General features: G+C 47.6%; 8 protein-coding genes across 8 annotated transcripts; 7 read left to right on the top strand and 1 right to left on the bottom strand.

Moving 5' to 3' along the window:
- Positions 1–576: 576 nt before the first annotated feature.
- FPRO_05321 (uncharacterized protein) lies at positions 577–1,140 on the bottom strand (the record flags this gene model as incomplete). Its single annotated transcript, XM_031230925.1, has 3 exons — positions 577–714; positions 764–939; positions 1,011–1,140. The coding sequence occupies 3 exons, from the start codon at positions 1,138–1,140 to the stop codon at positions 577–579; spliced, it is 444 nt and encodes a 147-aa protein (XP_031081014.1).
- Positions 1,141–3,795: 2,655 nt separating this feature from the next.
- FPRO_05320 (uncharacterized protein) lies at positions 3,796–4,166 on the top strand (the record flags this gene model as incomplete). Its single annotated transcript, XM_031230924.1, has 2 exons — positions 3,796–3,886; positions 3,946–4,166. 2 exons carry the CDS (start codon positions 3,796–3,798, stop codon positions 4,164–4,166), a joined length of 312 nt encoding a protein of 103 aa, XP_031081013.1.
- Positions 4,167–6,223: 2,057 nt separating this feature from the next.
- On the top strand, positions 6,224–7,738 carry FPRO_05319 (uncharacterized protein; the record flags this gene model as incomplete). Its single annotated transcript, XM_031230923.1, has 2 exons — positions 6,224–7,077; positions 7,129–7,738. The coding sequence occupies 2 exons, from the start codon at positions 6,224–6,226 to the stop codon at positions 7,736–7,738; spliced, it is 1,464 nt and encodes a 487-aa protein (XP_031081012.1).
- Positions 7,739–8,079: 341 nt separating this feature from the next.
- On the top strand, positions 8,080–10,107 carry FPRO_05318 (uncharacterized protein; the record flags this gene model as incomplete). Its single annotated transcript, XM_031230922.1, has 7 exons — positions 8,080–8,503; positions 8,591–8,773; positions 8,822–9,156; positions 9,218–9,342; positions 9,395–9,690; positions 9,756–9,857; positions 9,917–10,107. The coding sequence occupies 7 exons, from the start codon at positions 8,080–8,082 to the stop codon at positions 10,105–10,107; spliced, it is 1,656 nt and encodes a 551-aa protein (XP_031081011.1).
- A 753-nt stretch (positions 10,108–10,860) lies between these two features.
- FPRO_05317 (uncharacterized protein) lies at positions 10,861–12,100 on the top strand (the record flags this gene model as incomplete). The annotated part of the gene is made up of 2 exons (XM_031230921.1): positions 10,861–11,417; positions 11,473–12,100. 2 exons carry the CDS (start codon positions 10,861–10,863, stop codon positions 12,098–12,100), a joined length of 1,185 nt encoding a protein of 394 aa, XP_031081010.1.
- Positions 12,101–13,117: 1,017 nt separating this feature from the next.
- Positions 13,118–14,403, top strand: FPRO_05316 (uncharacterized protein; the record flags this gene model as incomplete). Its single annotated transcript, XM_031230920.1, has 2 exons — positions 13,118–13,164; positions 13,212–14,403. 2 exons carry the CDS (start codon positions 13,118–13,120, stop codon positions 14,401–14,403), a joined length of 1,239 nt encoding a protein of 412 aa, XP_031081009.1.
- An 803-nt stretch (positions 14,404–15,206) lies between these two features.
- On the top strand, positions 15,207–16,694 carry FPRO_05315 (uncharacterized protein; the record flags this gene model as incomplete). The annotated part of the gene is made up of 1 exon (XM_031230919.1): positions 15,207–16,694. The coding sequence occupies one exon, from the start codon at positions 15,207–15,209 to the stop codon at positions 16,692–16,694; it is 1,488 nt and encodes a 495-aa protein (XP_031081008.1).
- Positions 16,695–17,005: 311 nt separating this feature from the next.
- Positions 17,006–18,368, top strand: FPRO_05314 (putative TfdA family oxidoreductase; the record flags this gene model as incomplete). Its single annotated transcript, XM_031230918.1, has 4 exons — positions 17,006–17,273; positions 17,318–17,804; positions 17,855–18,160; positions 18,206–18,368. The coding sequence occupies 4 exons, from the start codon at positions 17,006–17,008 to the stop codon at positions 18,366–18,368; spliced, it is 1,224 nt and encodes a 407-aa protein (XP_031081007.1).
- Between the last annotated feature and the right edge of the window lie 135 nt (positions 18,369–18,503).

The raw sequence follows: 18,503 nt of genomic DNA, 5'->3' as shown, positions 1-18,503 counted from the left end.
CAGTATCGTATGTGAGCTTGTTCAACGATCGAGCGACCCTCCGTAATAGTACAACGGACACCACCCTGTTAAACGGCAAGTCCCAGAAGCTCAGGGTTGAGTACACCAACAACAACCCTCAACCACGGATCTTCACGGTCAAGATAGGGGTTGAGTTTCCTGAATACAGGAATATCAGATTAACTGGTAGGCTGATTGGTCTTTTTGCGAACTAAGCTAAAGGTTTAATAGGCGGTGGTCCGAATGATGCTTATGTAGAAGTCAACGATTTTAATGGGCATCGGGGTGTCTGGAGCAGGTAGAATGTCGTCGTTCGAGGAATAAATAGTGAAATAACCGGTCGATGCCGGGAGGCTTCAATTCAAGGTGCCATGACGGAAGCTATAGCTCAATGCAGGGATCTTTGCATGCTGGTTTTGGTTAAAGCTCAGTTGGATAAGTTGAGATACGACAGGTTCGCCACATGTCTCGAAGAGCATCCTCTCAACGAATTTAGCATCACATTCGAACATCATATTCTTATATTCCTATTCAAAACCGCGAGCTTCTTCTGTTGACACTTTAGCCCCTTTACATTTAAAACTCCTTCAAGTAATCCCCAAGGAATCTCTTCAAAAGTTCGAGAATTTCCAAACCCCCATCAAAACCAAGGCTATGAGCGACCTTTGCCGCCTCGTTTCCCGCCGCCACCATGGCGCTTTCTACAAAGCGAAACTATGCATCTTTAGTCTAGGGGTAATCATGCCCGGCCAGTGAGACCTACCTGATATGGTTTGTGCTCTTTATCATGAAGCACGAGAAAGCGCTTTGTCTGTTCTTTGTTCTGGCCATATAGGAAGTCTTGGTTGATTCGTACGGTGTACGAGTCTTTGGAGCGATCATGCTTGAGACGAAACTCATCGGCTTTGCTGACCTGAATGAAGATCTTTCCGGTGATATCTAGTACCAGAGTTAGCATTGACCTACGACTTCTCTGCGATGGGACTTGCCAGTGTTCGTGCCAGCAGTACTACGGTACTGAGCTGGGATGTACCTTTCGCTACGAGCACCCCATTGTTGCCATTTGACAACAATTGGTTCGTTGTCCAGCTCCACGTCACGTACGTAGATGGTATCGCCTTTTCCGATCAAAAGAGCCATTGTAGTTCCTGTGCAGGATGCAGGATATGGAGGGACAATGATGCAGAATGAAAAGAGCGAGGGTGATATGAAGGATCTCGGGATATCAGTTGACATCGAACCATTGATTAATAAGCCTTTTGCGTGGAAACAAATGACTTTGATCGCAACTGTACTGTCTTGCCTCAGCCAGCCTGGGTGAAAGCCACACCCACCACACTAAAGTGAAACATGGCTCCTTGGGCCACTCAAGCCCGCTGTATGATAGCTTTCGTCGCTTGACCGTAGCTGGCCATTGAATTGGATGCCGCTTCGGCGGAAGCTAAATGTCAATTCGAAAGAGTAGACTACCCGTCTATGATGGAGCGGGCCGCACGTCTAGTTAGTATCTAACTAGGGTGGGGATGCCTCGGATTCAGTTACAGCGTTGTATATCTCGGCGATCGATAGAATGAGTCGCTGTGGCCACGATCTTAGGTCATGAAGTGCGTTTTTGCCTTGGAAGGAATGTGACTCCATGCCCAAGGCCAGTGATGGTTTTTTGTGGCTGCAGGGAGTAGTCTTGTGCTACCAATGACTTCTCGCGTCATTGGGGCATCTCGTTTCACATGGCCAATGAGAACAATCACTGCTTTGTCTTTGGGGAAAACTAAGACATGCAGCAAGCTATCGACATAAACAACCCGGGGGTAATTACCTATTGCAGCCAAAATCATCTAGCTTCCTGAACAACGTCCAGGCAGCCCGGTGTGGAATCGTTGATTCATCTGTGGGTCATTTGGCTTCATTTCACCCAACCATTACGGCATGCGTAGAGAGTCTAGCAACAAATAATGCTGCAAAGACACCACGTTCCCCGCTTCATTGGGAGGAGAATGGGCTGGCTGATATTCCCAAATGTCTCTAGCCTGTTTCAGTTTATGCCTGCATACTTCAAAACCTGTCGGCTTCATTGATAAGTTTCGACCCCACTGCCGGATTGAACAGCAAGCAGTGAAGGCGGTGAGAACCGCAGTGGCTATCCGATATCTGTATTTGGCCATTCTTGGTTCACAGCTAGCCACTGAAAAGCCACAATACCGCTTTCTTGCAAATTTGTTACGGACAATGGAATATTTCTAATGCAAGTCTTTCATTTTCACTACTGTCTCGGATTTGGTTGACTTTAGTGGCGGGAGGAAACGATCTCGGGACCATAACCGTCTGTTCCGCGCGGTATGGCGCATGTCGTTGACGAAAAGGGGGTGAACAAGCGAACGGCCCGTTTTAGCGTTCTGGCTGCTAGCTGAGCCTCAAGCCATGGAAATCGGCAGTTGTGGTCCTCCTTTCAGAACTTGCTTTTAATTGAGGGAAAAAAGTAGCAGCGTCTATTCAGCAATGAGCAAACAACCAGGTGAGTACATTCCAGATACTTGGTCCCGTGATTCTGCTGATCATTACAGCGCGATTAACGAGGTTGAGCTCCCATTGGATCCCTGTTGCCAGTTCATTGCCCTCGGAAGTCTTAACAAGGCTCATGCCCTTCCCCTAGTCACTTGCAGCAGTCGAGGATAAGACGTATTTGGCACCATAACAAGCACTAAGCCACACAGGATACGATACAACGCCATTCAGGGACTTATACGCAGCTTAGGGGTAGCAGAAGCGTGAGGCTGGCTGAAGTGGTTAATCTTTGCCAGACACCGGCTGAGCTGGCTAATGCATAGTTGCCACGGATAACCGATTAACCCTTGTACGGTCAAGACATTGAGCAGCCAGGATGCAACTGGACGGACGAGGTGCTCCTGAAAGTCGCCACGCCCATTCTCGTATTGCGAAGCTACGCCCTGAGCGCCTTTGCATAACCTAAAACGGTCAACCTCCCTCAATCCACGAGGATATTCAGCTGAAGTTTTGGAACTCAAAGTTAAATCTCGGCTATTAGCACATAATTTGAACTGCAGCGGCTGTTAATATAGAGTCCTATAGAGTCCATCCGGCATAATGAGGGTTAAACTTCTAAGTACAGAACCACGGCGCACTTCCTAGCCAGCCATGTATCGTATCCGCCAGCCACAAACGGTGTATCCCAACCGTTTTAGGAATGTCCTAGCTGTAAGTTGAGCTGCTACAGAACAACTTGCATCATTTCCGTTCCTTATCAGACCGCTGTGGGTCTATGTACATATCTCGACACCCATCATTGACATTTGAAGCAAGCCACTCTTCTGATCACATTTCTGCGGCATCCGGATTGCGATCCGTCCATTGACACTCAAAAACTCTGCCTTAAGTTTGCTACTTGCAAATTGCAATACACTTGGGATTCAATTTCCATTGAGACCTCCTCTGGAACTCATCCCACTAGTGTCGTCTCGTGTGCACAATCTGACTATTCCTTTCCCTTGTGCTGGGTCATCGGAGTGACAATGATTCAAATGAGAGAAATCATCTTAAATTTTTATAGAAAAAGTCGAACACCTTGGCTGTATTACAGGAGAGCTTGTGTGAAGTGTAGTATTATATCTCTGTTCTGCTTCCTTGACTGTCCCTCCTCCTTCTTTCTCGCCGTAGATAAACATTTGCGTTTACCACTTTTACAATTCGCAAATTATTCCATCGGTCCATATCCCCTCAAGCAAGTATCTTCACAGACCCTATCCAATTCTCCACTCGTAGAATGTAAGGTGATTCATCATGCTGGCCGATCCTCTTTGGGGATTGTTCGCTGCCATGTTGCTATGCCTTTTGGGCCTGGTCACTGCCGAGGAGTGCAAGTTTGATCTCTGTCTCCCTGGATACTACTAGATGTTCTGTTGACCGAGTGTGCTAATATATGCCAAGCAGTGACTAAAACTAACTTATGGGATCCTAAGAACAACACCTCACGTTCTGTAAATGAAAAGACGATGGTCGAATGTGGTGGCCACATCAAGCAATGCGAAATCATGGAAGATATCAAAATCGTTCGGTCACCAGTCAGCACCTTATATGTTACCCAGAACTTCACAACCACAACAGAGAAGGTATATTCCTTTTTAGGTGATATATCTAGTATTGGGGGCTGATAAATAATCCAGATTCTCCCAACACAGACAGTTGTGATTAAATCAGTCGCGGTCGTGACTGTCAATAACCAAACACAAGGTAACTTAACCCCCTCCTCTACTAGTCAGAGCTAAGACGTGAACGCATCTATGAGCAAGTTGGGGAAGATATTTCACCGGAGCATCCTGGGTTCATCTTCCAGGGCGATTAAGTTCGCAATGGGAGATAATATGAACTCGTGGTTGGAGTAAATGTACACTATCCTGAGGGCTTTGATAGAACTATATCTCGATTTGACGACCTAATGGACTTGTCTGACTTGCAAAGGCTGAGGCTTAACTATCCTCATTTGATTGCGATATAAATATAGTCACTTTACACTGCCATTTGAGTGTGTTTAATTGCATGGCCATTATTCTACCTTTAGCTGTTCACGGCTTCACACTTCATCCGATGGCCGACCAGCTGAAGAGGGCACGTGAGTGGACCTGGTACTGCACGCAATTTCGTCGGTATCTCAGGGCATTCGAATATGCGGGAGCCTTTAGCTCGGCTTCTGGCCATCATAACGAGGCGCTGATTAATAATAGATGCCCCATACGGATATGGTTGGCGGTCGAGGAGGAATGTCTTGTGCAGGATTACTGACACGAGACAGTCAACCCTTCAATTGTAGCCGTGCAAATAGGGGTTTCTATCAAAGAGAGTCTAATGCAGGTTATAAAGTTCTCAGTGCTACTTTCTGCATTACTCGCAAGGACTTCCTCTCCCGATCTTAAAGTTTCGGAAGGCTTACAGAGCGTCTTCGTTCTCACACATCTCTCTACTCCGCTGACGGCTCTCTTAGCCGGTGAGATGCCATGGCCTGGCATGCGAGCCGTCCTGATGAGGGGCTCATTAATTCATTGTTAGAGGTTATAATAACTTAACTCCGAACCCTGCTGATTTTTGTTTGCCCCGGATAGACTAGCCATGGCGGTGAGGCACTAACCAGTCGGCTTGCACGGCAAATCCAAATACCCCTGGCTACTTGGACACGTCCCGAGCCGAAAGCACTAAGAAAGTTAGTTTGCATTCTTCCAACCAGCCTGGAATCAAAGCGGAAACGGAAAGCTCAGCAAAATAATTTCGGTATCCCCCCTGCTGCATCCGGTCATCTGCTTTCGGCACTTTTGTCCCGACATTCTAGGCTTCATTTGTGTCATGATATGATCGCAGGCTGATTAGATAGCATCGCACACCTATAAGCCCTGGTCCAAATATCAGTATTATATCGAGTATTGTGATCTCAGGCAGAGGCCGAGGCCATGGCGAAGTACTGTTTTCTATGTTGATTCAAGCTCTTAGCTATGAGCCTCCACCACAAATAAGACATCTAGCTCACAACTTAGACATTATACCATAATGTATTCATGAAGTAAACGTGTTGCTGCTTTCTTAGGCGGAAGAAACATCACAGTCAGGGGCGGAACAACCAAGCTCATAGACTAATGCCTTCAACTATAGTCCATGTAACACACTTTGGAGTGTAAGTTGGCCGAGTTAAGCACAACACCTAGGGGCTCACAGGATTCATTGTTCCAGGCCCTGTGCATGGTTATTGGTGATATGATATGCAATTATGATGCAAACATAGAGTTTGTAGCACAAAATGACATGAGCATTTCTTACGATACCTTTTAAGCAAAAATTCCATTTTTGATAATCAAATCCTTTTCGTTAACCTCGATATTCTGTCTATCACCCAAGGCCTGCCTCACGACCACTGCCCTTGGCCTCGTATATGCACAATTTGGTCTTGTCTGAACAGCCTGCCTTGCTGAAGGTTTAGGTGTGATGACGAGTATTCATATGTACGCCTTGACTGTATCCCGAAATAAACCTTACGTAGGCTTACCCACTTTATGCTTCAACGGCTCAAAACTCATGGCTGAGGAAGATATCTCCCGTGTGCACAGGTATAAATTCACCTATACTTCAGAGTGAAGCATCGCGGTCTCTTCTATAGGCAACAATCTCATACGCATAGCGCTACTTCGTTCCCACTACTAGCCAATCTTCACAAAACACCAGCAGAATGGAGTCTATCAACCGATTTATGATTGGTGTTTTTGGTCCTACAGGTGCCGGCAAGACTAAATTAGGAGTCTCCATAGCCAAGTCCGTCCATGGCCAAGTCATCTCGGTTGATAGTTTGCAGTGTTACTCCCCCGGGAGTAATATCACTGCTAAGCCTTCTCCTGAAGAAACGGATGGAATCGACCACCATATGATCGGATATCTGGAGGCTGACGAGGAGCCAACAAATTTCGTGGCAGAAGCAATCGAAACATTGGAGAAACTCTGTGACCACGGGATTATACCTGTAGTCGTTGGAGGCTCAACATCGCTCACTTTGCCTCTCCTGCAAGATGCGTTGAACCGTGGATGGCGTATGGCTGCTATCACTCTGCTGCCGCACCAGTCTACCTATCTCAGCAACATCGCATCCAGACTGGATGACATGGTAGATGCAGGCCTTTTAGAAGAGCTTTCAGGTCTGAAACTCCTCGAAGACAAGTATCTGAACGAAAAGCCCAACTTTCGAAAGGGTGTTTGGAAGGCAATTGGCTATCAGGAATTGTACCCGTATCTTGAGGCTCAGAGAGGCGGCGGACAGTACGATCAGCTGCTCAAGACTGGGCTAGCCTCGATGAAAGAAAATACCTTTCAATATGGGATGATGCAACTAGAATGGATTCGCCAAGAACTCTGTCCGTTTCTTCACGCCGAGAAAATCGCGAACATGAGCCTTACGGTTGTTGACAAGACATCTTGGATTTCGGATGTTGAGAAACCTGCAATTCGAATGGCAAGTGATTTCTGCCACGTTTCAGCCTCGATCAATTTCCGTTCTGTCAACGGAGAAAAGCCTCGAGTACTGTGCATCTTGTAATAAAGCCCTATTCCCAATGCTGGATGCAGAAGAGCTAATTTTCTTAGTGGTGGTTCGTCATCTGGTAACGAGCCGGCCCATATAGAAGCCGCCAAGTCACTCGGCAGAGTCTGTCACGAAAACAGCATCAAGCTTGTGTACGGAGGCGGTACCACTGGAGTGATGGGCGCAATCGCAAGCACTCTCGTTGAACTTTCTGGACCTGATGCTGTTCATGGTATTATTCCCGAGGCACTGCTGAAATACGAAGCCAAGGAATTGGGAAGACATCCTAAGGATCCTACTTACGCCAGATACGGTAAACGGACTGTTGTTCAGGATATGCATACTCGAAAGCGCTTGATGATCCAAGAGGTGATTGATGGGGGCGAGGGAAGTGGCTTCGTTGCGCTGAGTGGAGGCTATGGCACTCTCGAAGAGCTCTTTGAGGTGACAACTTGGCATCAGCTAGGTGTCCATGACCGCGGTGTCTGTCTACTCAACACGGGTGGGTTTTTTGACGGGCTTGTCGATTGGCTAGCCAACGTGGTCCAGAAAGGCTTCATTGGCCTAGAGGATGCTGCAATTCTTAACATTGCCAGTACAGCTGATGGGGCTGTCAAGTGCTTGGATCACAAACCTGGTTTTTCTCGCAAGGGTGTACTAGATTGGGTCTAGTTTATGGCCATGAAAAAAGTTCGATTACTATCTCGCCAAAAGTTTATACGATTTGGCGAGGTCATGGCGGACTTTAGTTATTTTGGGACACCTCTCAGCTAGCTTTACTCGCCAGGGTAATTAACTTTCTTGGAACACGGGCCGGCTCGTGGATGGGGGTAACGTTCATACAGCTACGACTGGTGTCCCTCGAACAATCTTGTCACTTCAATCACGGATCCGTGGTTCCCGCGTGATGCAAACTTACAAGCATGTAACTACAAATGGCTCCTAAGAGAAGGCTCTATAGACAGAAAACAGTTTCTTTAGTTTGCTCAACAACCTCATTGCCTTAAATGCCGATGGCTGTCTTACAAGCTCACTTCGATCCGGCTTATTATTGCCTCTTTTTCGTACTTGGCATTTTGACTCATCTGTTTATTTTCCGCCGAGGCGAATGGAACCTCTATGTTTTCAACATCTTGCAAGCCTTTTTTGTCCTCGAAAGCAGCTTGGTATACATTGTTGCTCGAGCCGTCGCAGGTGAAGATTTCACTTTATGGAAAGTCACTGCCATATCGTCTTGTTTCACACTATCAACCTTGACGGGATTGTCATTTAGTATGCTCATCTACCGGGGCTGGTTCCACCGATTGAGTCGATTTCCTGGCCCTTTTTGGGCTAGGCTGTCTAACCTGTACATCACATTTCACGCCTTCAAGAAATTCCGTCTTTTTGAGGAGGTGCAGCAGTTGCATAGAAAATATGGGGATATTGTTCGGATCGGTGAGTAATTGCTTTATACTGGTACCCCTTTCGCCTGCTCATCACAAATAAAAGCCCGACAAAAGTTGTTGTACTCACATGTTACAGGGCCTACCGAACTATCTATCATAGATCCGCTTGCCTTGCAAGCTTTCCATTCAAACAGCTCTCCTTGTACTAAAGGCCCGTGGTACAGCGTCGAACACCCTATCAGAGCTCTGCAGATGACCAGAGATAAGGAGGAGCATGCCCATCGGCGTAAGGCATGGGATTTGGCGTTCAGTTCTAAAGGTAAGTGCAGCATCAATATCAGGCGAGATCGGCTAACATATTGAGAAGCACTTCGGGAGTATGAAGCACGAGTGGCTGGGTATACTACCCAACTATTTGAGCAGATAGAAGCATCCCAGGGCACCTCCATCGACGCATCTTTATGGTTCAACTTTTATAGTTTTGATGTTATGGGTGACTTGGCCTTTGGGAGAACTTTCGATATGCTCAAGAATGGAACAGCACATCCATTTATGAAACTGGTTCATTCCAACATGCTTATGGCTGGTTCTCTGAGTCATTTGACCTGGATCTTCCCACTTCTTAAACGCATTCCGGTATTGAATCAGAAGAACCTCGAGTTTCAGGGATGGCTCAAGCAACAGGTCGATTGGAGACAGAAGGTATGCAAAAGCTAGATCCTGGTGGGCACCTTTTGTGATTTATTGACGACTTGCATTACAGAATAAGCCGGATTTGCCGGATGTATTTTCATGGATCCTCTCTGACTACGACGCCCTCAACAAGCCGACTGCTCAGGATACTATCAACTTACGCGGAGATGCTCAGCTTATCGCTGTAGCGGGCAGGTACGGTGTCATACGTAGCAAGTAGATGATATCTGAACTAACTATTCTGTAGCGATACTACTGCGGCATCACTTACCTGTCTCTTCTTCGAGCTGGCTATTAATCCGGAAATTTGCCTTAATCTTCAAAGAGAACTCGATCAATATTACGTAGAGCACGACAAACCAGACCATTCAAGTCTTTCAAAACTCAGATATCTGCAAGCTTGTATCAACGAATCCATGCGACTCTATCCGGCTATCCCGTCGGGCTTACAGCGAATGACTCCGCCCGAGGGTCTGGATATCGGCAACACGCATCTTCCAGGCGATACTATAGTAACAATTCCAACTTACACGTTTAATCGAGGTAAGAGTGTCCAATGACAATACTTTGCATTCTACAAAGAACTAACAGATGGTTTGTCTGCTTAGATGAAAGACTCTTTACGCATGCCGACAAGTTTATTCCGGAACGCTGGACAACAAAGAAGGAGTTCACTAAAGACCCTTCTCTTTTTGTTCCATTCTCAATTGGTAATAGTATCCCCAAGTCCAGATAACTTGCCGTAGCTAACACCCGCCTTGTGCTGTAGGACAATACTCTTGTGTTGGAAAGCAGTTAGGTCTTATGGAAATTCGTTTTGTAGCCAGTCAGATCTTGCACAAGTTCAATGTTGAACTGGCACACGGAGATGTTGCTACAGACTTCGTTGCCGGTCTCCGAGATGGCTTTACTTTGGCTATGTCGAGCCTCTACCTAGTTTTTACGCGAAGGACTAGTTAGATATCCTTGTCAGCCAGTTAGCCAGAGTCAGAGTCGCTGTTTGATGGATGGATTGCTGTCATGTTGAGAGTCCGAGCCCCCGGTTCACCGGAACGCACGGCACTCCTGGAGTTGAAGCTATACTGGCCCTCTATGTTTGATACCCTGGGGAGTGAGTCTAGCTTAAGAGTCAATATCATTAGCCAGTACAAGGCTGTATTCAATATAGTTTTCCCGACTAAACTGGATCGGTTCTCGCCAAGGAGGTGTTCCTTCACTCTGATCCCCACATGTTGTAATGAATCACTTATTTGCAAGCTCAATCAACATCCCCACTACTATTATGGTACGTGGCTACCGCGGAATCAAGATGGGACGGGCCGCATAGGACGGTCAACAGCCTGCATAGAGTTTCGAAATGCTAACAGACATGTACAATAGGCGATCCCTGAAAAGGAAGCTGTGAAGGTTGGCTCCAAACTAAGTTCGAACCTGCAGCAAAGCCTTGTAGAGAAGAGAGAAGAGTAAGCAGACCAGCAGAGGTATTCTCGGCTCGGCAGTTGGAAGGTTACAAACCCGAGCACTATGGAAGCATGTGCTGTATCAAACCGCCGGAAGACTCGAGGGCGAAAACATATAAAGGAGCAAGGCATACTTACAGACTAAGTGCTCTCTGCTTTCATAAACGACTAAGTCATACTTGGGAACAAAGATCTGCTTTACCTCTAAAAGAACACTCGTTTTTTCGTTTCCACCCGGCACCAGATTCGCATCATGCATTTCATTATACCTCCCGAGTACCAATCAGAACTAGAAGCAACTGAACCGGTTGACCCTAGACCCGACGAAGAGATTCTTTCCTCTATGGAGCAGTACAGGCCTGTAACATCCGAGAAGAACATCTGGGCTTTTTGGGATTCAGGTCTGTGTGCTATTCCCTCCTGGTGCCAGCGAAATATCATCGGTTGGGCGCGCATTTGCGGGCCTGATTGGACCATCCGAGTGCTTGATATGGTGCCCAATTCTCCCAATCGCGTCCTGAAGTTTGTTGACAGGGAGATGTTGCCTGAGGCGTTCTTGAGCGGAACCATGGATGGTCACCATGCAGGGCAACATTCTGCTGATTTCATCCGGGGTCCACTTCTTCTCCGCTACGGGGGTGTGAGTATGGACGTTGGGTGCCTTCTTATCAGGCACATTGATCGCATTTGCTGGGATTTGCTTGAAGATCCAGATTCGCCGTACAAGATCGCGGTGCCGGTTCTGTATGACCAGACGATCGCGAATCACTTCGTTGCCGCTCGGAAGAACAATGCCTTCATAGAGAAATGGTAAGCATGAATAAAGAAAACGCGATGAACAAGGGGTTAATGATCCATGGCTCAGGCACCAACTCTATATGCACTTGTGGAATGGTCGAACCAACCAGCAAGGCCTCAGCGACAGTCCCCTGCTGGGATTCATCAAAGATATACGCTATGATGACGCCACGGACTTTCACTGGGACTGGAGTGTGCCGGTCTCTCAATTTCTAGAGTACATTGCCCAGGTTTTGTGCTGGCAACGCTTGTGCTTAATCCGAGACACGGGAGATGGCTTCAAAAGTTCTGAATACTGGCAGTGTAACATTCTCTGCATTGATGCGCTCAACGAGGTCTGGGGCGGCGAGAAGATCTTGGGCTTCGATGGCATTGGGCCTCGAATGTACAATCTCTTGACTATTAGTCTTGATGCGGATCCGGATTCGGCAGCCTACAAGGATGCGTACAAGCTCGTATGGCGATTGTTGACCAAATCAAGCTTTCAAAAGGTGACAAGGGCGAAGAATCTGACGCACACACCACATCTCGGAACGTTGTGGGATCAGAACGAGGGACAGGATTGTGTGCCGGGATCATTTGGAGAGCTGCTACGATACGGAGCGGTACACTTCCGCCAGAAGCGTGAGAACATCGAGCAGAAGGAGGCCCGTGAGCCCAGAACTTTCATAGAGAAAAGGCTCTTGGAGGCCTAGATAGTTTTCAACCTTGCATTCTCATAATCGTACGGTGTCACGTTTGAACATTCTTGCCAATACCTTCCACGTGCGAACTCGTGTAAATGTGATAAGTAGATCTTCTACCCCGTTGACTACCGCCCGTCGCGGCCCGTTCCTCTTTTAGAAACACCCCCCGGGCAAAATGGAAACTCTAAAAAATAAAATAATAAAAAAACTCTGTGCTTTCTACTCAAACCCGGCGCTTGCGGCTCAGGCCCGATGTCCGTGCGATACTATTGTCAAGCTTGGAAGCCAACCTCGGCTCCCAGCGTAACACGCCGCTATAGCGAAAAGTTTCATGTATCTAATCTCTGATTATGTACGGTAGGAATACCACCACACAGGCGTTGAATGTAAGCTTTTCGCCACGTCATGCACCACCAAGTTCTCTATGTCGGTAGTTCGGTAGACCAATCAAGGAGGGGGGAGGGTTAGGGACGTTGATTAGCTAGTAAGACTCTACGGCTTCTCGGAAATGAATGCAGATATGCCGGGATGATACCAATGTCTTGTAGCAGCTATTATAATTCTCGGCATCTGCGGCAGGCCACTGCTGTATACCAACTTTAGGCCGATGAATCTTACCTGAGATACGGCCGACGTTGCGTACCAGCTTCTTTCAGGTGCCAAGCTGTTTAGTTACCCAACCATACGTACCTTACCGTGCAGGGTTTGTTGTTGGCAGGATTGCAGGGTGTTCTCTGAGCGTAGTTAGGAGGTCATGTTTCGTACTGAGCAAAAGGGCGGCAAGGCGTATTGCTGTAAGGTTGTATTGATAGCTGCTAGTTCCGCTCTTGTAAATGAGTAAATTAGTGTGTTCTATATACTTGGTTGTTGTATTCACTCCAGGGACAAATACGGATACGAAGCCTAACTTACAATTTATCGTGGAGCATATCAGCATTAGCAAATGATACTTCTTTCTGCTCCTCTCACCTTTCTTGTTCCGATTTATTTTTCCAACAAGCATAAACGCATCATCAAGGATCAACCATGGCTAGTATGACTGATGCCAACATCATCAGAAGCTGCGGCGAATCGTAGGTACATGTTCGACACTGGGTTATCGTGAGCTGACTGCAAACAGAGAATGCATGTGGACCGCCAGTCATGCGCTTGGAATCTACTTCCGCATCTCAAACACGGCCACCTTGACCATTCCAAGACCGCAATTCAAAAATGGCTCTGTGTTACATCTGATACGCACCGCCGTAGCCCAAGTCATGCTTAAGCAGCCGGCAATGAGCGTTGGCATTATTGGAGAAAACTCAAAACAGCCACGATTCATCGCCTTGTCGTCTGTTGACTTTTCAGAACAAGTTGAAAACGCGGAAGCATCGTCTGTCGACTCCGTGGCTAAGAACTTAGAAAAGCTGTTGTTGCAGCCATGGCCCGATCTTTCGAAGCACCCGGGCTGGCACGTTCGGGTCTTCCATGAGCCCAACTTGGCAAATGAGGACTTCTGCCGGCTCCGAATTTGTCTGACCGTCCATCACGCTATCTGCGACGGAGAAAGCACTGCAAAGTTTCACATATCCCTGGTTGACGCTCTTAACAATCCTGATCCCGCCGTGGCGCTGATGATGGACAAAAGTCTTGTTGTGAACTTGACTGACGATCTCTGTGACTACCCTCTCCCACAGGAGAAGCTCATCAACTTCACTGCAGACATCTCCTGGATAGTATCCGAACTCTGGAATATGTTTGCGCCGTCATACCTCAGACCTTCTACATTTCAGAAGTGGGCGGGCGAGCCGTGCAACCCTGGCATTCAAGCCGTCAACATTCGCTACCTTTCGCTGAGTTCCGTACTCACTCAAGCTATAGTTAGAAGGTGTCACGAGGAAAACACTACAATGACCAACCTTCTCAATGCGCTTTGCGCTGCCTCATTAGCGAGACGTGCGCCCCTGACCAAGCAACAAGGCTTTGTCAATCTCACAGCTATCAGCCTACGACCGTGGATTTCCGACAAAGTACACTTCAACAAGACTCACATGTCTAAGTACGCATCATCACACGCGCAGGAAATTGGGCCTAACGTCCTGGCCAAGATTCGACAGGATGGGGATGCTAACGTCTGGAAGCTCGCGGTCGAATTGCGACAGGACATGAAGAGAAGAACAGACAAAATGCCACATAACGAGTTCTCGTACCTTTTCCGTTATGTTGGCGATTGGCGTGATATATTCCAGGCGAGATACGGAAAGCCGAGGCGGGAACTATGGACGTTGAGCAACCTGGGTTCTTTCGCCGTCCCGGCGTCCAAGGGCCCCTGAAATTGGAGAGTGTCTTGTTTGCCCAGTTTGCGCCGGTTCTTAGCTGTGCTCTTATGGTCAATGTTGCAAGCGTTGAGGGCGGAGATATGACCGTGTCACTTGTATGGCAAGATGGAATCCTAGAGACGGAACTCGTACAAGGGGTGAGAGACGACTTGGAAATGTGGCTGCTTCGACTTGGGGAGGAGGGGAAGCTAGGAATTTCTTCATGAATGCAGTATGTGGTCGAGTGAACTCAACTACTATCTGTTCCTCTGGCTCAAATACTTTTCGCGATTTCGGTTTCTAATTGCGTCAATAGCCTGAGGTTACTCTAGGAGTGTGAAGGTTGAGGATTTCACCTTCATCAATAAATCGAGACCTCCTAAGTGGAATATTTAACCTTTCTTTCACCATCAAGCAATTCGGACCCATTGAAGTGGCAGGCGCAGTCAGTTCATGGAAGTTTGAGTTGGAGTCGGAGGCGTACATAAGGTTGTCAATCATATGCCTTCATAAGTTCGACATCATTGCAGCAGGAAAGCAAACTCGTTGAGATGGGCCTTGCGTCTCATAACGCCCAAAGACTTCCTTGCCCTCATTTCAGTTAACGTAGATAGATTTCTCGTACTAGTTAGGAGTGATTGCGCTTTTATGCGGGAGGCCGACCAGCTGAAGAGGGGTTCACCCACCTCACGACGTCGTATTTTCTCCCTCATTTTCGGTTACACAACCATTTCCCCTCTCGTTCATCCTTCTTCTCTCCCAGATCAATCAATACTACAATTTATCCCCCTAAAAATGGCCTGAGACCCTGCGAAGCAATGAAGATCCTCAATAGCATCACGCGTCGCATCCGTCGCCTCCCCTCCGCATTCTCATCCTCAGCCCTCCATCGCACACACTACACTGGCTCCCTCCTCTTCAACCTCGCATCATTCATCCTCCCCGCGCTTTACGGCACTTTATCCAAACTATGGGTCGCAAACATCGACTCATCAATGGTAGTGCTCACCGATGCGTATACGTACATGAACACTGCGTCTGAAGCAGTGAATGAAGGGCTACCGAGGGCTGCATGGGTTATCATTGGAGATAAGGCCTCGCGGTCGCTGGGGAAGCGTCTCCAATTGACACATACTCTCATCGCGTTTCAGTCTGTCATCGGGTTGATACTGAGTATTGTATTTCTTGCTGCTGCGTCGTCTTTTGCGAATAGCTTTGTGCCTGAGGAAGTTCGCCATGCGAGTTTGACTTATGTGCGCATCGCTTCATTCACTGTGTTCAGCGGCACGCTCGAAACTGCAGTGGCGACAGCAACAAGAGCGCTAGACAAACCTGATATTCCACTAGCGATCAGCACCGTCAAGTTTGCGGTCAACATCATCCTCGACTTTCTGCTCATTTCGAAGTTCCACGTCGGTCCTTTCACGCCGACTGTCAACATGCAAGGTACTATTCAGCTAGTCTGCAATCTTGTCGCAGCTTTTGCAGGACTGGTTTATTTCCTTTGGTCGAATACACGGTCGTTCAAGAGACATACGGCACATGATCCCCCAGAGAAGCTGCGTCCTAGCTTTGACGCACTCAAAGTCCTTCTCCCGCCTGGCTTGATCTTCTTCACCGAGTCAGCTGTCAGGAACGCCTTGTACCTCTGGTTGGTTAGCACCATCGTTGCGTTAGGCGCAGTGTATGCTACTGCTTGGGGCGTCTTCAATACCATCCGTTGGGGTCTAATAATGGTCCCAGTCCAAGCCCTGGAGGCAACCGCGCTGCAATTCATCGGTCATAACTGGGGCGATTGGAGAAGACGCGTCGATATCAGCACACGAAAACCTCAAGCGTCATTAAAGGACCTCCGTGGCATCGTACGTCCAGCATTTCGTTCATTAGTTATTGCCCTCATTTTCGAAGTCCCGATAGCCATCTTCCTCACGCTATTTGGAGCAAAGCCCTTTGCGTCATACATTAGTGGTTCAGATGAAGTAGCAGAGGTCACAGCTTCAATGTGGCGAAGCCTGGACTGGTGTTATATCTTTTATGCAATGTCAACTCAACTCGCTACGATTCTTCTCGCAACCCGACCGAGGTGGTATTTGTATCAGAGTCTTGCAAGTAATCTGCTGTATGTGCTGCCTTGGGCGATTGCTTGTCAGGTGGATGACTTGAATGACAGTAACGCGTGGTGGTATTACAAATTTGTGTTTGGGGGTAGTCTCGTGTTCAGTTTTGGGACAATTATGGTTGTGGATTCGCTATGGGCTTGGACGTTATATAATGGAAAGGCTGAGCTAGAGGAGTTCCGAGAGTGAATGCATTCCTGTGATTGGAGGTAATGAGTTCCTGTAAATTTAGGCTTTAACGGACTCCTTGATGGCACTGTTTCAAGGTCTCTTATTGAACGTGGTTTCATACGGAGCTTTTCTCCATATTCGCAGGATTATGGAGAGTATTATGTGCTATGGTGCAATCAATGTTACGCATCACCTCATCATGCAGATCCCACCACCACTTGCTACCTCTCATATTAATAATGACCCCCAACCCATTTGCTTATTACCGGCGATCATACCTAGTACTTCATCCCTTCTTCTTACATAACTTCCCATCGACTATCAACATCATGTCTTTTACAACAACAGTCACCGCGGCACCCCCGCCTGGTCAACCAGATATTGCTTACGCTCCAAACTATGAAAACTACCAAGCCAGGACAGCCAAGCGACTCAAAGAGGGGAACCTCACGACCTCGGTCCCGGATGGTTTCCCAAAGCAATTGACAGGAGATCTTGTCTGGGAAGGCGATTCAATTGGCCAGCATTATGACTGGACTTATAAATTGTCTGAGGACCAGCTCGGCGAGATTGGTCAGGCTTTACACCATTTCAGAGGTATTTTGATTGACAGCTATATACCCCTCATCTAACACAACTAGGTCTTGGTCTTTCACTTGGACATATCTCGGCAGAGACATTTCCTCTACCAAATCTTCACTCCGAATTGCGGAGGCTCTCTGATGAGCTACACAAAGGCCACGGTTTCTTCGTCATCCGCGGCGTCAACGTAGATAACTACACCCGCGAAGAAAACGCCATAATTTACGTCGGTATTTCTTCACACATCGCATCACAGCGCGGCCGTCAGGACAACAAGTTCAACGGCAAGCCCGCTGACGTTGTCCTCACGCACGTCAAGGATCTCAGCGCCGGTCAAGATAAGAGCGCAATTGGGAGTCCGGCTTATACTACTGACAGACAGGTCTTTCATACTGATTCGGGTGACATCGTGTCACTGTTTTGTCTAGAGACTGCGTTGGAGGGCGGTGCGAGTAGGATTGCGAGTACTTGGAGGGTCTATAATGAGTTGGCGAGGACGAGACCTGATTTGGTTCATACCTTGTCGCAAAATTGGGATGTTGAGAAGTAAGAGCTCTCGATGCTGTATTGCGACTTGGACTAGCTGACTCTTTCAGTTTCGCAAACCCGAATAAGAAGTTCACGAGTCGGCCACTTCTCTATCATCAAAAAGCAACCAATACACTGCCTGAGAGGGTTGCTTTGCAATACGCTCGTCGATACTTTGTCGGTTTTGGTGCACTTCCAAGAAGCCACGACATCCCACCCATCACCGAAGCCCAGGCCGAAGCACTAGATGCTCTTCACTTCTTGGGGGATAAACTAAGTGTTTCTACCAACTTTGCCAAGGGCGATATGCAGTTCATCAACAACCTCGCTGTATTTCACGCTCGAGATGCATTCACAGACTCACCAACGCAACAGTAAGTCTGGTGCTCCAGTTATTGAATACAAGCTAACGATACAAGGCGCCATCTTCTTCGTCTCTGGCTGACAGATCCTGAAAATGCATGGGAGACTCCGGAACCGCTGCGTGAGAGGTGGGCAGAACTGTATGAGGGTGTGACTCCAGATGCCCAGGTGTTTCCGCTAGAACCCTATATTCGTAGTGCTAGTAACAGGGCCAGATAGAGGCTTGCGTGGGGAACTTGAGCGATGAATATGTACTCAACCATTGCTTATCGTCACCTGCATATTCGATGCCACCCCTTTGCTCGTATTGAGAAAGACTCACAGACGATTGCGGATAACCACCAACAAGTGAAA

The sequence above is a fragment of the Fusarium proliferatum genome (genome assembly GCF_900067095.1).
Source record: "Fusarium proliferatum ET1 genome assembly, contig: FPRO_scaffold004, whole genome shotgun sequence".
Classification (NCBI taxonomy): Eukaryota; Fungi; Ascomycota; class Sordariomycetes; order Hypocreales; family Nectriaceae; genus Fusarium; species Fusarium proliferatum.
Note: the sequence above shows the minus strand (reverse complement) of the source record. Positions and strands in the feature narration are given on the sequence as shown.